This window comes from Marmota flaviventris, chromosome 4, assembly GCF_047511675.1.
Source record: "Marmota flaviventris isolate mMarFla1 chromosome 4, mMarFla1.hap1, whole genome shotgun sequence".
In the NCBI taxonomy this organism is placed as follows: domain Eukaryota; kingdom Metazoa; phylum Chordata; class Mammalia; order Rodentia; family Sciuridae; genus Marmota; species Marmota flaviventris.
The window spans coordinates 4,639,374-4,653,549 of record NC_092501.1 but is presented as its reverse complement, the minus strand read 5'-3'; the positions used below and the strand labels follow the sequence as shown (position 1 = coordinate 4,653,549).

Genomic DNA, 14,176 nt, shown 5'->3' with positions numbered 1-14,176 from the left:
GCGCACTGAGGACTGACACATCTTGTGCCTCCCAGGTTCAGAAAGCAGAGGAAAGCCGTGGTCAGCAGCAGTGACAAGAAGATGCCCAACGGGATCCTGGAGGAGCAAGGTACGGGTGCTGGCTCCCCTGCGGGGTCTCTAGCAGGCCTGGGGGTCCCTCTCTTTGTGTTTATCTTTTCCTTTACACAATGAAAGTCGGTCTTAAGTCCCTCCAGCTTTGAGACTCTCGTCCCCTACCTGGTGCTGTGCTGTCCTTTTCTGCCTTACTAACGACTGCGGAACGTCTCTGTTTCTAGACTGTATTGAAGTCGCCTTTCCTCCCGTGTGGAACAGATGTCTGAGGTGTTCAGTTTGTGGCTTTTCTGGAGAAACTGCTCACATCCTGTCCTTTGCACAGGGTTTGGGCACGTTACGTTTTTCAATAAGGCTTTTCACATCACTCTGATAAGAGTCTCTGGCTCACAATCTAAAGTGCTCAAACTGAAAATCGCACTGTCTTAGGATCTGGCTGAAGAGAAGGAAATCGCTCCCCTAAAGCGGCTTCAGCTCGGTGGAGGGTCAGAGGCTGTTGGGACACTCCCAACCCTTAGATTCAAAGTTCAGTTTCTAACTGGTAAATGCTACTTACCGAGGCTTTTATTTATTTATTTTTTCTTTCAACACATTGAGTTGACTGAGAAAGATAAAGCAGAGGCTTTACAAAATACTGGTGCACAGCAGTGACTACGACTTCCTGTCCTCCGCTTCCTACCAACTGTGCTGGGGCTTGAGGAAACACACACACAAAGCAGAGATAAGAGTATCAGCAACAGAAGACCTGGCCAGACAGGGCTTTGGAGGGCCTTCCGGCCCCCCTGACACTTGGTAGATGATAATTTGGTCCCCAGCGCCATCCTCCCACCCTGGATCCCACCCCGCACATTCCAACAGGCTTGGGAGGAAGAGGGAGTGGCTGGTGAGGGGCAGAGAAGCCCAGGGGCACACATGGGAACCTGTTTGTCTCTTGGGGAAGGGACCCTGTGGGGAGATTCAAGGTGACCTCAGAAGACTCTGCCGGTGGGACAGGCCTTTTGCAAGGGTGGCAGTCCAGTTTTCCCATGAACCTTGTCCATATCAGCTCATCCCAGGAGGAGAAGTGCAGGCCCCTGACTTCTTGTATCTCACTCTGAGCTTAGGGAAGCGTCCTGCGCCGTACCCCTTGCAGCTCGCCCTTTTCCTTTGCAGTGCCACACTGCCCTCCCCCTTAGACAAGGACAGCTTCTCTTATTTGGAGCTTATGGATCTGGGGGAGTAGGCCTATTTGTTACAAAGAGGAGGAAGCCAAAAGACGTGCATACCCTAGTGGATTTCCAGTCCCCTCCAGCTTGCTACGGACCCCATAATTGCTCTTATCTAGTTCCAAACCTGGAAACCCAAGCTGCAGCATGAAGCTGCTCTGGCCATCTGGGGAGGAGCAGGGCTGGAGGGAAGGACAGGCCATGGGCGGCTGGGGAGTGAGTGGGGTGAGTGGGTGGGAGACACACTGTCCATGATGTCCATGGACAGCAAGATCAGGGATGTTGCCATCGCTAGCAGAGGACTCATATCAGGAGGCAGATGTTTGATTCAGCTGCTCAGGGACCTGGTGAGCCTCGGGCTGCATGATTTGGGGGTCTGTTCCCCTCCAGCTGTGCACTTCTTTGGGAATGTTGTCATTGGATCTGGCCAATGAGTCGGCCCTGGGAATGGGGCTAAGTGGCCCCTGTTCCTTCTGACCCACAGAACAGCAGAGAGTGATGCTACTGAGCAGGTCCCCCTCGGGGCCCAAGAAGTACTTTCCCATCCCCCTGGAGCACCTAGAGGAGGAGATCCGCCTGCGCTCAGCAGACGACTTCAAGCGGTTCCGGGAGGAGTTCACGGTGAGTGTGGAGGTCCCTGCTGCTGTCAGGTGGTGGGGAGTGCCCAGGGCCCATCCCCCGAGGACTAGTGACCTGGCAGGGTCAGTCAGAACACAGTCCTGGGGTGGAGGGTCTGGGAACCTGGTCCCTGGGGCAGCTCCCCTCCTTGGCACTCATTGCCCATTATAAGGTGCTATGGTTGGGTCTGAGGCTCAGGAAGCCGTGTTCTGAAATGGGTGAGACAAAAACACCATTATTTCCACACTGTGGCAAACCAGGGCCTGAGCCCACACAGGACAGTGGTTTCACGCTGAAAGCCAGGGAGCGCCCAGCCATCCCATCACAGTTTCTGATTGGAGTGGAGAATGTCCCTCTTCTGAGTCCCCACCCAGCACTGACCAAGCTGTACCAGAGACTGCCTTTAGGAGACACTAGCTCAGCCTGTTGATGGCTGTGCTGCATGTGGGGTACAGAGAGTCCTGCGGTTTTCACCTGCTCCTGCTGTTTGGGATGAACAGTCTCCACAAACGCAGTGAGGCCATGGCTCGCCAGGACCATGGGTTAACCAACTGGAACAGTCCCCAAGGTGGCAAACTAATTAACTCTCCACCAGAAAACACAAACGCAGACTTAACGATGCCTTCCCAAGTGTCGTTAATTTTTACAATTTAATGTGCTGTGAGTTTTGAATTTGCTGCACATATCCAGATAGTCAGACAGACAGGCGCAGACGCACACTCAGGCAGTGCTGCCTTGGACATGGCCCCTCACTGTCCTACATGCGCTTTGAGTTCTGCCGTGAGCATCCTCAGCTTCATGTGCATGGCTGTATGCTGAGTGCTGAGCCTGAAAGGGTCAGTGCTGAGCCAGCAGGACTGCCGCCCGCCTCTGGCCCAGCCATTGCACCCTGGCCTTGGCACATCCTTCACCTCCTCCAAGCCAGCTTCCACCATCTATGAAGGGGCACAGGGATGGATCCTGCCTAGGCGACCTCCAGCTCAAATGTCGGGCTGGGACGATGGGCTTCATGAACAGCCCCATGTGGCCCAGTTGTTGTATCCAGAGCTGGCGCGCACACTGCTGCAGACCAGTGACATGTTATACAGAAAGGTGATGGCGAATTTGAACTGTACTTTACTAATTTTTTGGCACAAACCTCCTCTGCCTTTATCTTGCTTCCTTTTTATTATTTCCAAATGTACCCTTCCCCCTTTGTCTTTTTTTTTTCCCCTGAGAAATTAGGTCATATTGAAAGACAGCTCCAAGCACTATTGTTTTGCAATCTCTCAGCTTGACAAGAGAAGTTAATTCTCCATTTTCAAAATGACTCTCCATGTTTGCAGCTAGACTCTCTCCTCCCCCTCTCTTGTCCCATTTCTTCTTCCACTTTGGTTTCTCCTTGTGCAGGAGGCTGGTGGCTGGCTCCCTGGTGGAGGGCCGTGAGTCAGAACCAGTAGCTCTGGCACCATCTCAAAAGTGAGGGCCACGCCTGGAGGGGGCCAGGGTGGGGCCAGAGAGGCTCTCGCCCTGGGTGCGAAGTCTAAGAACACACCTAAAATCTCAATAGTCAGGCTAAGTCATGTTTTGATGCATCACTTAAAATTACTGAAATTAATACAAGAGATCTATGATGAACAGAACAGCACAATTATAGACAAGGAGAGGGCCAGTGGGGACAGATCTTTTCTCACTGTCCCAGACTCCAGTAACTACACAGTTACTGATTCTGTCATTAATTAAGTCTGTTATTCTGGTCACTGTGGATTTTGTACATCAGGTTGGATTTTTTTTTTTCTTTTCTTTCTGGTGCTAGAATTGAACCCAGGGCCTCCTGCATGCTAGGCAGGCCCTCTACCACTGAGCTCCACCCCTAGCCCTGGATTTTTCTTTTTTTTTTTTAATTATTTTTATTTATTCTTAAGTTTTAGGTGGACACAATAGCTTTATTTTACATTTATGTGGTGCTGAGGATCGAACCCAGTGCCTCGTGCATGCTAGGCAGGCCCTGTACCACTGAGCTCCACCCCTAGCCCTGGATTTTTCAAAAATATTTGTTCTCTCTCTGATTCCTAAGTTTTTTGGGTGCCCCTTTAAAATGTGTGCCCAGGGCAAATGCCCCTCAGCTCCCAGCCCTGCCTTTGGGCAGCCGCCCCCCGCCCCCAGCTGTGAGCCAAGTTGTCACAGGCTGGCTGAGGCAGCACAGCCCCATCTCCAGGTTTCGAATCTTGGGCAGCTACTGGGTCCCTCCTCCCCACCCAAACCCCTCTGGCCACCACACCACAGCCACTTGCCTTACAAGGAAGAGGGAGGCTTCTCTATGTTTTTTTGTCAATTTATTATTTTTAGTAGACTTTGTTTGGTGAGCAGTTTTAAGCTTACAGAAGAGTAGCACCCGAGCTGCAGAGCTCCGAGCTCCCGCCTCTGCCCAGAGAGCAGCTTCCTCTGCTGCCCGCTCTTGTCCCAGCCTGTTAAAACTGACACATTGTTGCCACCTGAAGGCCACGGTGCTTGTCTGCTCCTTCTGTCATCTTGCCAAGTGCTTTGCACCATGTGCCTGGGTTCCAGCTTCTCGCCTGGATTTTATGTCCAGCACTATGGGCGAAACAGCTTTTGAGGGTAGAGAAAGAGAAGACCTGAAAGTGTCGTCACAAACCCAACATCTAGGTAAGGCCAAGGAGGGAGTATTCAGACAGCCCTGACCAAGAATGAGCCACTCAAGGGACAGGGGTCGGAGGCTGGGGTAAGGCTGAGAATTGCTGCTGGCCCTGCTGAGGTGCCCACCATGCTGGACCCTCCACGCCCGGACGGAGCTTCTGCCTGTGTCTACAGGGTATAGCAGCCCCAAAGTGGAGGAAAGGTGGCTGATGGCATGCTGGGAGCACTTGCCAGGGATAAGAGAGTCTGCACTGGAGAAGCATCTACCTGAGAGGAGGGGGCTCAGGCCTTGATCCAAAGTGTGAGCAAGCCCAGGGCAGCGTGGCTTTAACCTGAGGCTGCACTGTGAGCCGGCCCCAGGCTCCTGGGTCAAGCCCACGCTGGCCTGATGACCCTGGACACAGCCACAACCACATTGCCTTGAATTTCAGACCTGGTCCCTACCACAGGGGGGATCCTAGTGTCACCTCATAATAGGGGAGCTGTGACAGACAGGGAGGATGGCCCAGCTCCCCATGGTGCCAGCACCTCCTAAGCACTCTGTAGGGCATTAGGGATTCTTCGTTGGAGCCCAGGGTCCAGATCCAGCCAGTGGGCAGGTTGGTGTTGAGGCCGTGACTCGGGGTTCAGCATACTCTTTCACACTGTGCACCAGGAGGGGCGCCCCTGCACGTGGGATGTGTCCCAACAGTGAGCAAACAGCACAGCTGGAGACAGCCCAGAACCAGAAGTGGTGGCTCCCGGGAGTAGAAGGAACTAGGGGCTCAGACGCTGCGTACACACCTGCCATGCTGTCATCGGATTTAGCATCCTGGTCCTCATTTCACACCCCCTCCTCATCTGGGACCAAGGCCTTGTGAAGGGGTGTGTCTCAAACCCCAGTGGGCCCTGAACCAGGTCATTGGGGAACTTGGAGAACAGGAGCTGGCTCACTGGGCTGGGTAGGAAGGGCTGAAGAATCGCCTTGTAACAAGCTCCCAGCCGTGACCTCACTGGTCCACAGAGACCCCTTGAGTCCTGAGCAAAGCCAGGGCCGTGTCTGTGGTCACCTCCCTCTCCACTTCCCTGGGTCATTTTACTCCTCTCCGCCCCGCCCCTGAGTCAAGGTATCCCTTCTCAGCCCTCCTTGCTCTGTCTCCTGGTCACTCCATCCCTCCTTGGGGAGGACACCTGGGCTGTGCCCATACAGGGTCTGAAGCGGAGGTGGATGATGGGCAGAGGAGGATGGCCTGAGGTGCCTTTGATTCCTGTGCCTGGCAGGGAAGCTCTGGGGGCCAGAGGTGGATTCATCATATTTAGCTCCAACTCTGCATTTTCTTCCAGTCGTTGCCATCTGGACACATACAAGGGACGTTCGAACTGGCAAATAAAGAAGAAAACAGAGAGAAAAACAGATATCCCAACATCCTTCCCAGTAAGATTTTACTTATTTTGCATGGTTGGTGCCATCTTGGCTAAACTTGGCATTCTCTTATAGCTCCCAGTGGCTGTGTCTGTCCAGCAAATGCAGCATCCTGCTGCTCAGCAGTAGGCACTGCCACTCACACCAGGAGCAGTGCAGCCCTCCTCTCTGGGTCTGTCTCCCTGCAGGAGGCTCGGGCCCCGTTACTGCTCGGGGATCTGGTGCTAAGCCTGTGTTCATTGTTCAGGCCTGGATGCCCGGGGACAGGCAGGGCAGGGGTGCTGCTGCATGGTCTTGGGCATCACCAGGCAGAGCCCCTCCTATCAAAATCAGTCCTAGGCCCCCTCTAGGCCTGCTGGTGCCCTGGACAGCTCCTCTCCCTCAGACTCAGTGCTCTTGGCCACAAGCATAAAATCCCTAGCATTCTGTAGGGTCCTGGACCAAGGACAGAAGTAACAGAATAAGAAACCTATTGGGGTCTGGCATCTTTGTGGGAAGGCTTAGAATCCAATTTTCACCCCAAGAGCTAATGGTGGCTGTGGACCAGGGACAGTGTCAGAGCTGGGTGCGACAGCTCAGCACAGCGCTTCTCATGATCTGCTGCAGCTGTCTAGGCCGTGCCAGCCCAAACCCTCAGGCTCCCAGCAGCCTTTGCAAGGCTGGTAGTGACAGCCTGCACCCAGTCTGGACCCCTCCTGCCAGGCCAATGGAGCAGCAGTCTGCAAGGACTCCACCAAATGCAGTTTGAATCCTGAGCCCCACCCTCCTCGTGGCCCACAGACCATGCTCCTGGGCAGTGCCCCATGGGGTCAGAGAACTCATGATGGTGGGCTTCGTGTTGCTCTTAAATGCAGTTTCAGGATAGAATGACATCTACTGTGTGTGTATGAGCTCTGTGGTGACTGGTCTCCCGCGTTTCTAGAAATATCCTTACCCATTTTACATGCATGGGGTTCATATGTGGTTTGACAGAGCCCTGTGTGAGCCCACGATACAACTAAACCTAGACAATCAAGTAGTCTTTCGTTGTAGAGGCAGCCTGGGGAGATCCAGGGAATGGGTCAGGAGCTGAGCTGTGAGGGTGGCTTGGTCCAGGGTCAGATTCTGGGCACAGAGTGAGACCAAGTCAGAGGACCTGCTGCTGGAAGAACTGAAGGAATCCAAGACGGGGGTGGGGGGGGTGGGGGGAGGCACTTACGTGGCTCCACAGTTTGAAGGAAAGCGTGACCACGAGAGGAGGAGTCAGGCTCTTCAGAGTAATACATGTCCAATAGAAATCAGGGTATTCAAGATGAGTATCCGTTTCTAATTTAGTCACCTTAGTCGACCAGCTTAACTGATGCCTGCATTGCTCATGTGTGTGAAGGACCTACTCAGCACCAAGCACCTTCCCAGGGTCCTCTCTTATGTGAGGACTCTTGTCCTCTCTCTTAATCACCGAACCCTTGCTGCTTAAAGCATACTTACATTGTTAATTAAGAGTATTTCCTGGGGATCTTGTGGGACCAGAGTTGGTGGCCAGGTATGGGAATCTCCTACACCCTGGCCAGTGGGGCAACCACTTCCTCTGGGAGTCCTAACTGGACTGGGCAGGGCCTCTCCTGCTGGTCTTCTCCCAGCAGCTTGCACTGTGAAAGGAAGCAGCCTTCCTTCAAGCAAGGAAGGGCAGCAGGTGCTGGCCAGGTGGCTGAGCTTCCCGGGGGTCCTCCCCACCCCACCCTGCCCGGGAGGCCCCTCCACAGGAACTCCTGGGTGCTGGCAGCCATCCAGGGCTAGGGGTGCTGCAGGGAGTTCTGTGTTTCACACGGGTGGTGGGAGGTAGGATTCAGGAAGGGTGGCTGGGGACATTGTCCCTGGCATGAACCAACTAGGTGACATTCAGCTGAGAGAGAGGTGCCCCTGAGGGCCCTGCTGGTGCCAGGATAGTGGCTGGATCTTGGGACAACAGAGGGCTCTCAGGGCTGCCAGGGCCAAGCTGTGAGGCCCCTTCTCACCCAGGGTGGGAGCAGATGTTGGTGGGGGAGGGGAGTGGAGACCCTGCCTTTCCTCTTCTTCCCAAGCCTGGGGCAGCTCATACCAGGTTGAAAGGTGCCCCTGAAGCTCCTGCACCGTCTTCGACCCCAGGAGCTGAGGTCAAGGTCTTTCTGGGGGGACGGGACTTGCACCGGCTGAAAGGCTCCAGGGGTCTCCTTTTCTGGAATAAATGCCAAAGGCTGATGATTTTCGAAAATAATGTTTTGAAAGTGAAGTGTGACTTTTTAGAATAAAAAACAGGAAGCTCATAGAAGCTGCAAGATTCTAAATCTAACCAGAGGCTATTTTCCCTCTGCTGGTCTATAACCGTCCTCAAGTGTAAGTCATCACGGTATTTTGAGCCAGCCCTGCACGTGCTCCGCCAGCGCTGCTTCCGCTGGGCTGTCAGGCTGGGCAGGAGCGAGGGGGTGAAGTCAGCATGGCTGTGGGCTTGGGCTTGAATGCCCTGCCTGCGTGTCACTGTGACTGTCCCTGGGGCTTCACGACCCCCTCTGCCAGCAGCAGGGCAGATCTGGCCCCACAATGAAGCCCAGGCACAGGGGTCAGGACCACTAGCACTGGCCAAGTGGATAGACTTCCTGTGAGCTCAGACCCCAGCATGTGACGTGAGATGGGGCCGTGCTCCAGCACCACAGCCACCGCCGCCCCAGGAGGAGGATGAAAGGGAGCAGTGGCAGTGTCACCCACTCACCGCGCCTGAGCCCGGACACTCGGATGGACGTGGGCTGGGTCCCAGGCTGGGTGACACCTCCAGGGCCATGGAGATGGCCCAGTTCCTTGAGACTCAGACACGCTGCAGAGTCCAGCCTCGGTCGCAGCCGCCTGCTCACTAACTTCTCACACAGTGGAAGGAGGACAGCTTTTGCTTTTTTCTGAAACAAAGGCCCAAGAAGGCAGAAGTAACGGGGCCCACAAAGGCTGTAGCCTCCCCAGTGAGCGCACAACACCACACGTCACACCAGAGCACACACAATAGAGCACACACGTAGAGCACACACATGCAACATATTCACACACAACACACAGAGTAGGCCACAAACACACCACACACGTATACATGGGCCACATGTGACACACTCAACTCACTGACATCCCAGCATATTGCACACCACACACACACACACACACACACACACACCCCACAGGAGACACCACAAATAGACCTCTCCACAAGCATGCACATGGCGCACACACACACACACACACACACACACACGCATGTACACACAGACAGCACCCTGTCCACTCCCACTCTGGAAAGCCCACCCCAGCAGGTTGGACTCCAGCTCAGGCTGGGCTGGGCCTGCGTGAGCCCTGCTTGCTTCCAGCCCAGGGCAGACAGGTGCCCTTGCAGACGGCCAGGGATGGGGGTGGGGCTCAAGGTCCCGAACCCCACACCCAGCTCCCAGATACCCTGGAGAGCCTGCGAAGGTGGACCCAAGTCCTGTCCTGAGGTTCTCCTGTGTGCTCCACACTTGTGAATACCGGGCCCACAGTGCCCAGTCATCTGCTGGCAGGGGTTCCAGCGTGCTCTGTCATGCCTTGTGTACGTGTTCACCCACAAGTCCTGACCCGATGCTGACATCCCACTGCTGTCATCCCACAGCTGTGGGAATCAAGGTGGCCCAGAGCAGGTGCCCTTGCAGCCTCAGGGCGCCCGCAGCCCCACAGCAGCTGTAGAATGCACCTCTGCTGCCCGGCACCGCTGGGGGCCACCCAGTCGGGTCCTTGCTGGTAGCTAACACTTCAGGTGAAGGAAGTGCAGGTTCCTCCCCTGACAACACGGGTTTGTCTGGTTTTTCCAGATGACCACTCCAGGGTAATTTTGAGCCAAGTGGACGGAATCCCCGGCTCGGACTACATCAACGCCTCCTACATAGACGTAAGTCACACGGCTTTGCACCCCCTGGCCCGGGAACCAGCGCCCACAGGCACTTGGACTGAGTCTGAGTCATGACAGGGGCATTTTCTTCTATGGCCTTTCTGGGCACTTGGCCACACAGAGCACCAAGGGCACAGAGCCACCAGCACCCAGGAACCTGCTGTCAAGAAGTCAGAACATGGAGGTCACACCAGACAGTAACAGAGATAACCACATGACAGCCATGTTTATCCCATGACACGAGAACCAGCTAGTTCAGTGATGACTGGTTAAATAAATTATGGTAAAACCATATATAATCAATTATTAAAATTTGTTTAAATTGATCTCTAAAAGATCATTAATATAAATTATAAAATTCACATTTAAAATACAAGGACTCAAAAGGATTTGTAAATTTTGCCCCAATTTTTAAAATATAAATGTCCAAGGTCCTGCTTATGTGCATGTGTGTCTGGGGAAGTTGGCAGGAAGAAAACACCATCGAGGGGACCCAGGAGAAGAGCTTTTGCCATTTCTGAAATTGCTAGTGAGTTTTCTCTCCTCACTTTTATCTGTCACATCCTCTGTGGTGACACGGATTCACTTTCTGATGATACTAAGATCTTTTCATCAGATCATTCTGAATAATTAAAAATCTGATTTTATTTTTCTAGGGCTACAAAGAGAAGAATAAATTCATAGCAGCTCAAGGTAAGCTTTTTACTAAATTAACTTCTGAGCATTATTTAGGTAAAATGATGTGACTATCTACCTGCCAAAGATACCAGTCATCGATATTGGATTTTTCTGCGTGTGTGTGTGTGTGGGGGGGGGGGGTTGTGCTGCTATGGTTAGCAGGCATGTCCAATGTCCGTGCACACTGTGGGTGCGTGTAGACAGACACCAGTCTATTCCACACCTGCACCATCTACACACAACCCACAGCAGCCCACTGCTGCTCTTCCGGCACATTTGGTGGGCTGGACCCCCTTCACCTTCTCTCCCTGGTCTCCTTGTAGCTCCAAGGCTAGGGGCGGGGGGCTGAGTTGCCTCTTAGATGAAGGGCCCCTGCCAGGAGGACTCGGCCATAAAATCACGCTCTCAGCCTTGAACACTGTCTTGCACTTGAGCCCTTGGGCCCAGCTTCCCTCCCCTCCAGCAGATGCTGAGTCTGCAGGTGCCCCTGCTGCGCGCAGTGGGTATCAGGGGAGCTAAACTAGAGTTCTCTGACTTCCTCCTCTTGGGCCAAGAATCTATAGGTGGGTCCCAAAATTCACAGTTTATGACAATAACCTGGAAAGCTTGTCATAACCCAGATTCCCTGGGAAATAGAAACCCACACACATTCACGCACAGAGGATCAGAGCTATGTCTAGCCGAAAGTGTCAGGAGACCTGACAAACATTGGCTAAAAAGAGATAAAAGCATGTTTTTCTCTCCTATGAGCAGGCATCTCGGGGGAGGCAGCCCAAGGCTGGGACAACAGCTCAAGGGAGGGGCTGCTTTATCTTTCTGCCCTGCCCTCCTTCTCTTGTTGCTCCCAGCCTCAAGGTCACAAAATGGCTGGTGCACCTGCAGGCACTGTGTCTTTAGTGGACAGGAAGTGGACAAAGGGCAGAAGACTTTCTTCTAGAGACACTCTAAATTTTGTTCACATCTTATTTATGCTAAGAGATTGAGATCTTGACCAAAGAAGGGGGGGGGTGAGAAGTGGAAGGTGAGTCATCAACCTGCAATCTCCCCCCCTTTCACACCACACACACACACACACACACGTCTTTTATGAATCAGAAGTTCTGGAGGGGCCTGCTATTCTGAGAAATGAACAGGTCACTTTGAAGGGTAGCATTAGACCCAGCCCTCCTCTGAATACCCCTTTAATGCCCATGAATATAAGAATCCAAACGCAGCCGACATTCAGTTGGGTGTCCTGGGTGTCCTGATGCAGGACAGGCAGGGATGGCCGTCACTGGCTCTGGCATCTCAGGGTCTGAAATGCCCAACCAGCTGTGCTGTGCCCAGGAGGGACAGTGCAGTTGTGCAGGCCAGCAGGAGCCAGGCTGGGGCCCAGGGGCTTCTGCGCATGCCCTTGACTCTGGACCTGTCCTCCGGGCTCAGGCCCTAAACAGGAGACTGTGAACGACTTCTGGAGAATGGTCTGGGAGCAGAAGTCCGCCACCATCGTCATGTTGACCAACCTGAAAGAAAGAAAAGAGGTGAGTCCCCACCTCGGGCTTAGTTCCTGTCCCTCCCCATCCTTTGCCATGTCCATCCCTTCTAGCAAGCAGTACAGGGGAAAGCACTCAGGGACTTACAGCACTTTCATCTTAAAATAAATTCACCATGCTCCTGGACCCTCGCCGCCCTGCTCTGCACACGAACAACGGGCCCAGGTGTCAACCCAGCACTGGCCGAGGGCCGTCTCCCCACAGGGAGCAGCGGATTCCAGAATCGAGACCCGTATGTGTGGGGTGTGGATGTGGAAGGCCTCAGACCGGGGAAGCACCGTCGCCTGCTTGTCCTGCAGATGAGAGATGCACGTGGGAGGGAGGAAGGGGACCCCAGCCACCATGAACAGCCACAAAGGACAGCTGAGCTGCCTCGCGCCGAATGCAGCAAGTCCTCCTCAGTGTCCCCCCGACAGATGGGCTCCCTCCCAGATGCCAGGATCAGGCTGGAGCAGGGCCTCGGAGGGCCACGGAGCCCCTGGAGGCCTGTGGCCCAGGCAGGACCTGGTGTGGGTAGTGAGCTTGTTCTCCAAATGGAAGGAGGACCCAGAGTCCGAAGGAGGCTTCTTCAGTGGAGCAACCCTGCGGGGAGAGCGTGTCCCAGCATGTCCAGCATGAAGGGCCTGCATGGGGGGAATGTCTGTCCTGCCAGCCCCTGCCCAGGCCTCTCCTGCACGGCAGGTGATGGCCAGGCCCCAAGGCACCTGGACATGCTGAGGACTCTGGGGGGAACTGAGCTTTCAGGAGAAATGGTGGGTCCTGGGGTCGCAGCCAGGGCAGAAGCCTTCCTGAGTGTTTCCACCTGAAACGCACAGGAAAAAGCCTCTAGTCACGGATTCTGGCCTTCTGGTTGGTCGGAATGGCGCGGTGGTTTCTGTTCAGGTTTTTGAGGGACAGGGCTGGGGAGTACCACGCCTTCTCACAGTGACTCTGCCTCCTCATCCTTGGTCACTCATGGAAAGAATGACGGGAAGGAAGCAGGGCCCAGAATGCTAGCCTTTCCTTCCCTGGGCAGCTGTGGAGGAGCCCCCACACTGTAGACCAGCAGGTCACCCTTCCCCCGGGCCCGGGACCCCTGTGACTGGCCACCCCCTCAGGCAGTCTTCCCGGGGGCCGCTTCTCCAAACAGGAAGCACAAGCCCAGTGCAGAAGCTGTGGCTGGCGGACCCCCACCCCCGTGTCCCCCACGTGCTGTTGCCCAGGGCTTGGCCCTGCTCTCTGATCCTCCTCTGGGCCTCCTTCCGTGGGTGTCCATCCTGTGACTCAGTGCTGCCTGCCGGAGCCCAGATGAAACATTGCTCAAGAGAGTTCCCTTTTCTCGGCTGCTTGCACTTTGCTTGTGGTCTCCTGCCTCCACTTCCTGAGGAGCACGTTGTGAAATGAGGCTGGCATCTCATGATTGATGGAGGGAGGGGAGGCGAGGACCCAGGGACAGTCACCGGGAGCCTGTCAGGGCCGGAGCCTGAGCTCCTTCTTGCTAGAACCTTTCAAGGCAGGAATTGTGGACTGGTCCCAACAGCCCCAGGGCGGGGCGAGATTCACCCAAACCAGGACCCTTGGGTGTTCCTCGGGCTGCTTCAGAGACTCCCTGTGAACATCGGGAGCCTGGGCCAGGATGTGGTGGGTGGGGGCTGGGGGAGGTGTCCCATGGGTGTCATAACACCAGGATGCTGGTCTCTGGTAATTACCAGGCACTTCATGCTATAGAGGATTATTAATCCTGGAAAATTGGCCGGTTAGCTGTGCCACCCCTGGGCCATTTCCAAGACAAACTGTCAGATGCCTGGAGGCTGGTTAACTTTCAGAGACTTCTCAGTGCAGCCCCCACATAGCTCCCCTCTTGCTGCGAGTCCCCATTCATTCATGTGCTCGTGCTGAGAGGAAACTCCTACAGGTAGATGCTAGGGGCACCAGGAAATAAGGGCTCCTGGAGACTGTGTTTGGGGCCGTTTCAACTTCAGAGGGTGAGATGGTAAGGAAATAGCCTCTGTCACCAAGTGCCACCTGGCAGATCCTGCATCAGCCTATTCTCCTGGCTTCAGGATTCTGCCCTTGAACAGGGCCAGGAGGTCCTGCTAACAAGTGCTTGGTGAACAGGCAGAGGGGAGGACCTGTG

At 54.5% G+C, this 14,176-nt stretch overlaps 1 protein-coding gene across 5 annotated transcripts in view; it reads left to right on the top strand.

Annotated features, from left to right (window-relative positions):
* Positions 1–14,176, top strand: part of Ptpre (protein tyrosine phosphatase receptor type E) — a 131,143-nt gene that overhangs the window by 99,668 nt on the left and 17,299 nt on the right. For all 5 annotated transcript variants that reach the window (XM_027929927.2, XM_027929925.2, XM_027929924.2 and 2 more), the window contains 6 exons: positions 36–109; positions 1,762–1,898; positions 5,856–5,946; positions 9,774–9,850; positions 10,507–10,543; positions 11,951–12,048. In XM_027929927.2, the coding sequence (XP_027785728.1) occupies positions 36–109; positions 1,762–1,898; positions 5,856–5,946; positions 9,774–9,850; positions 10,507–10,543; positions 11,951–12,048 (514 nt within the window). The remainder of the gene's footprint in view (positions 1–35; positions 110–1,761; positions 1,899–5,855; positions 5,947–9,773; positions 9,851–10,506; positions 10,544–11,950; positions 12,049–14,176) is intronic.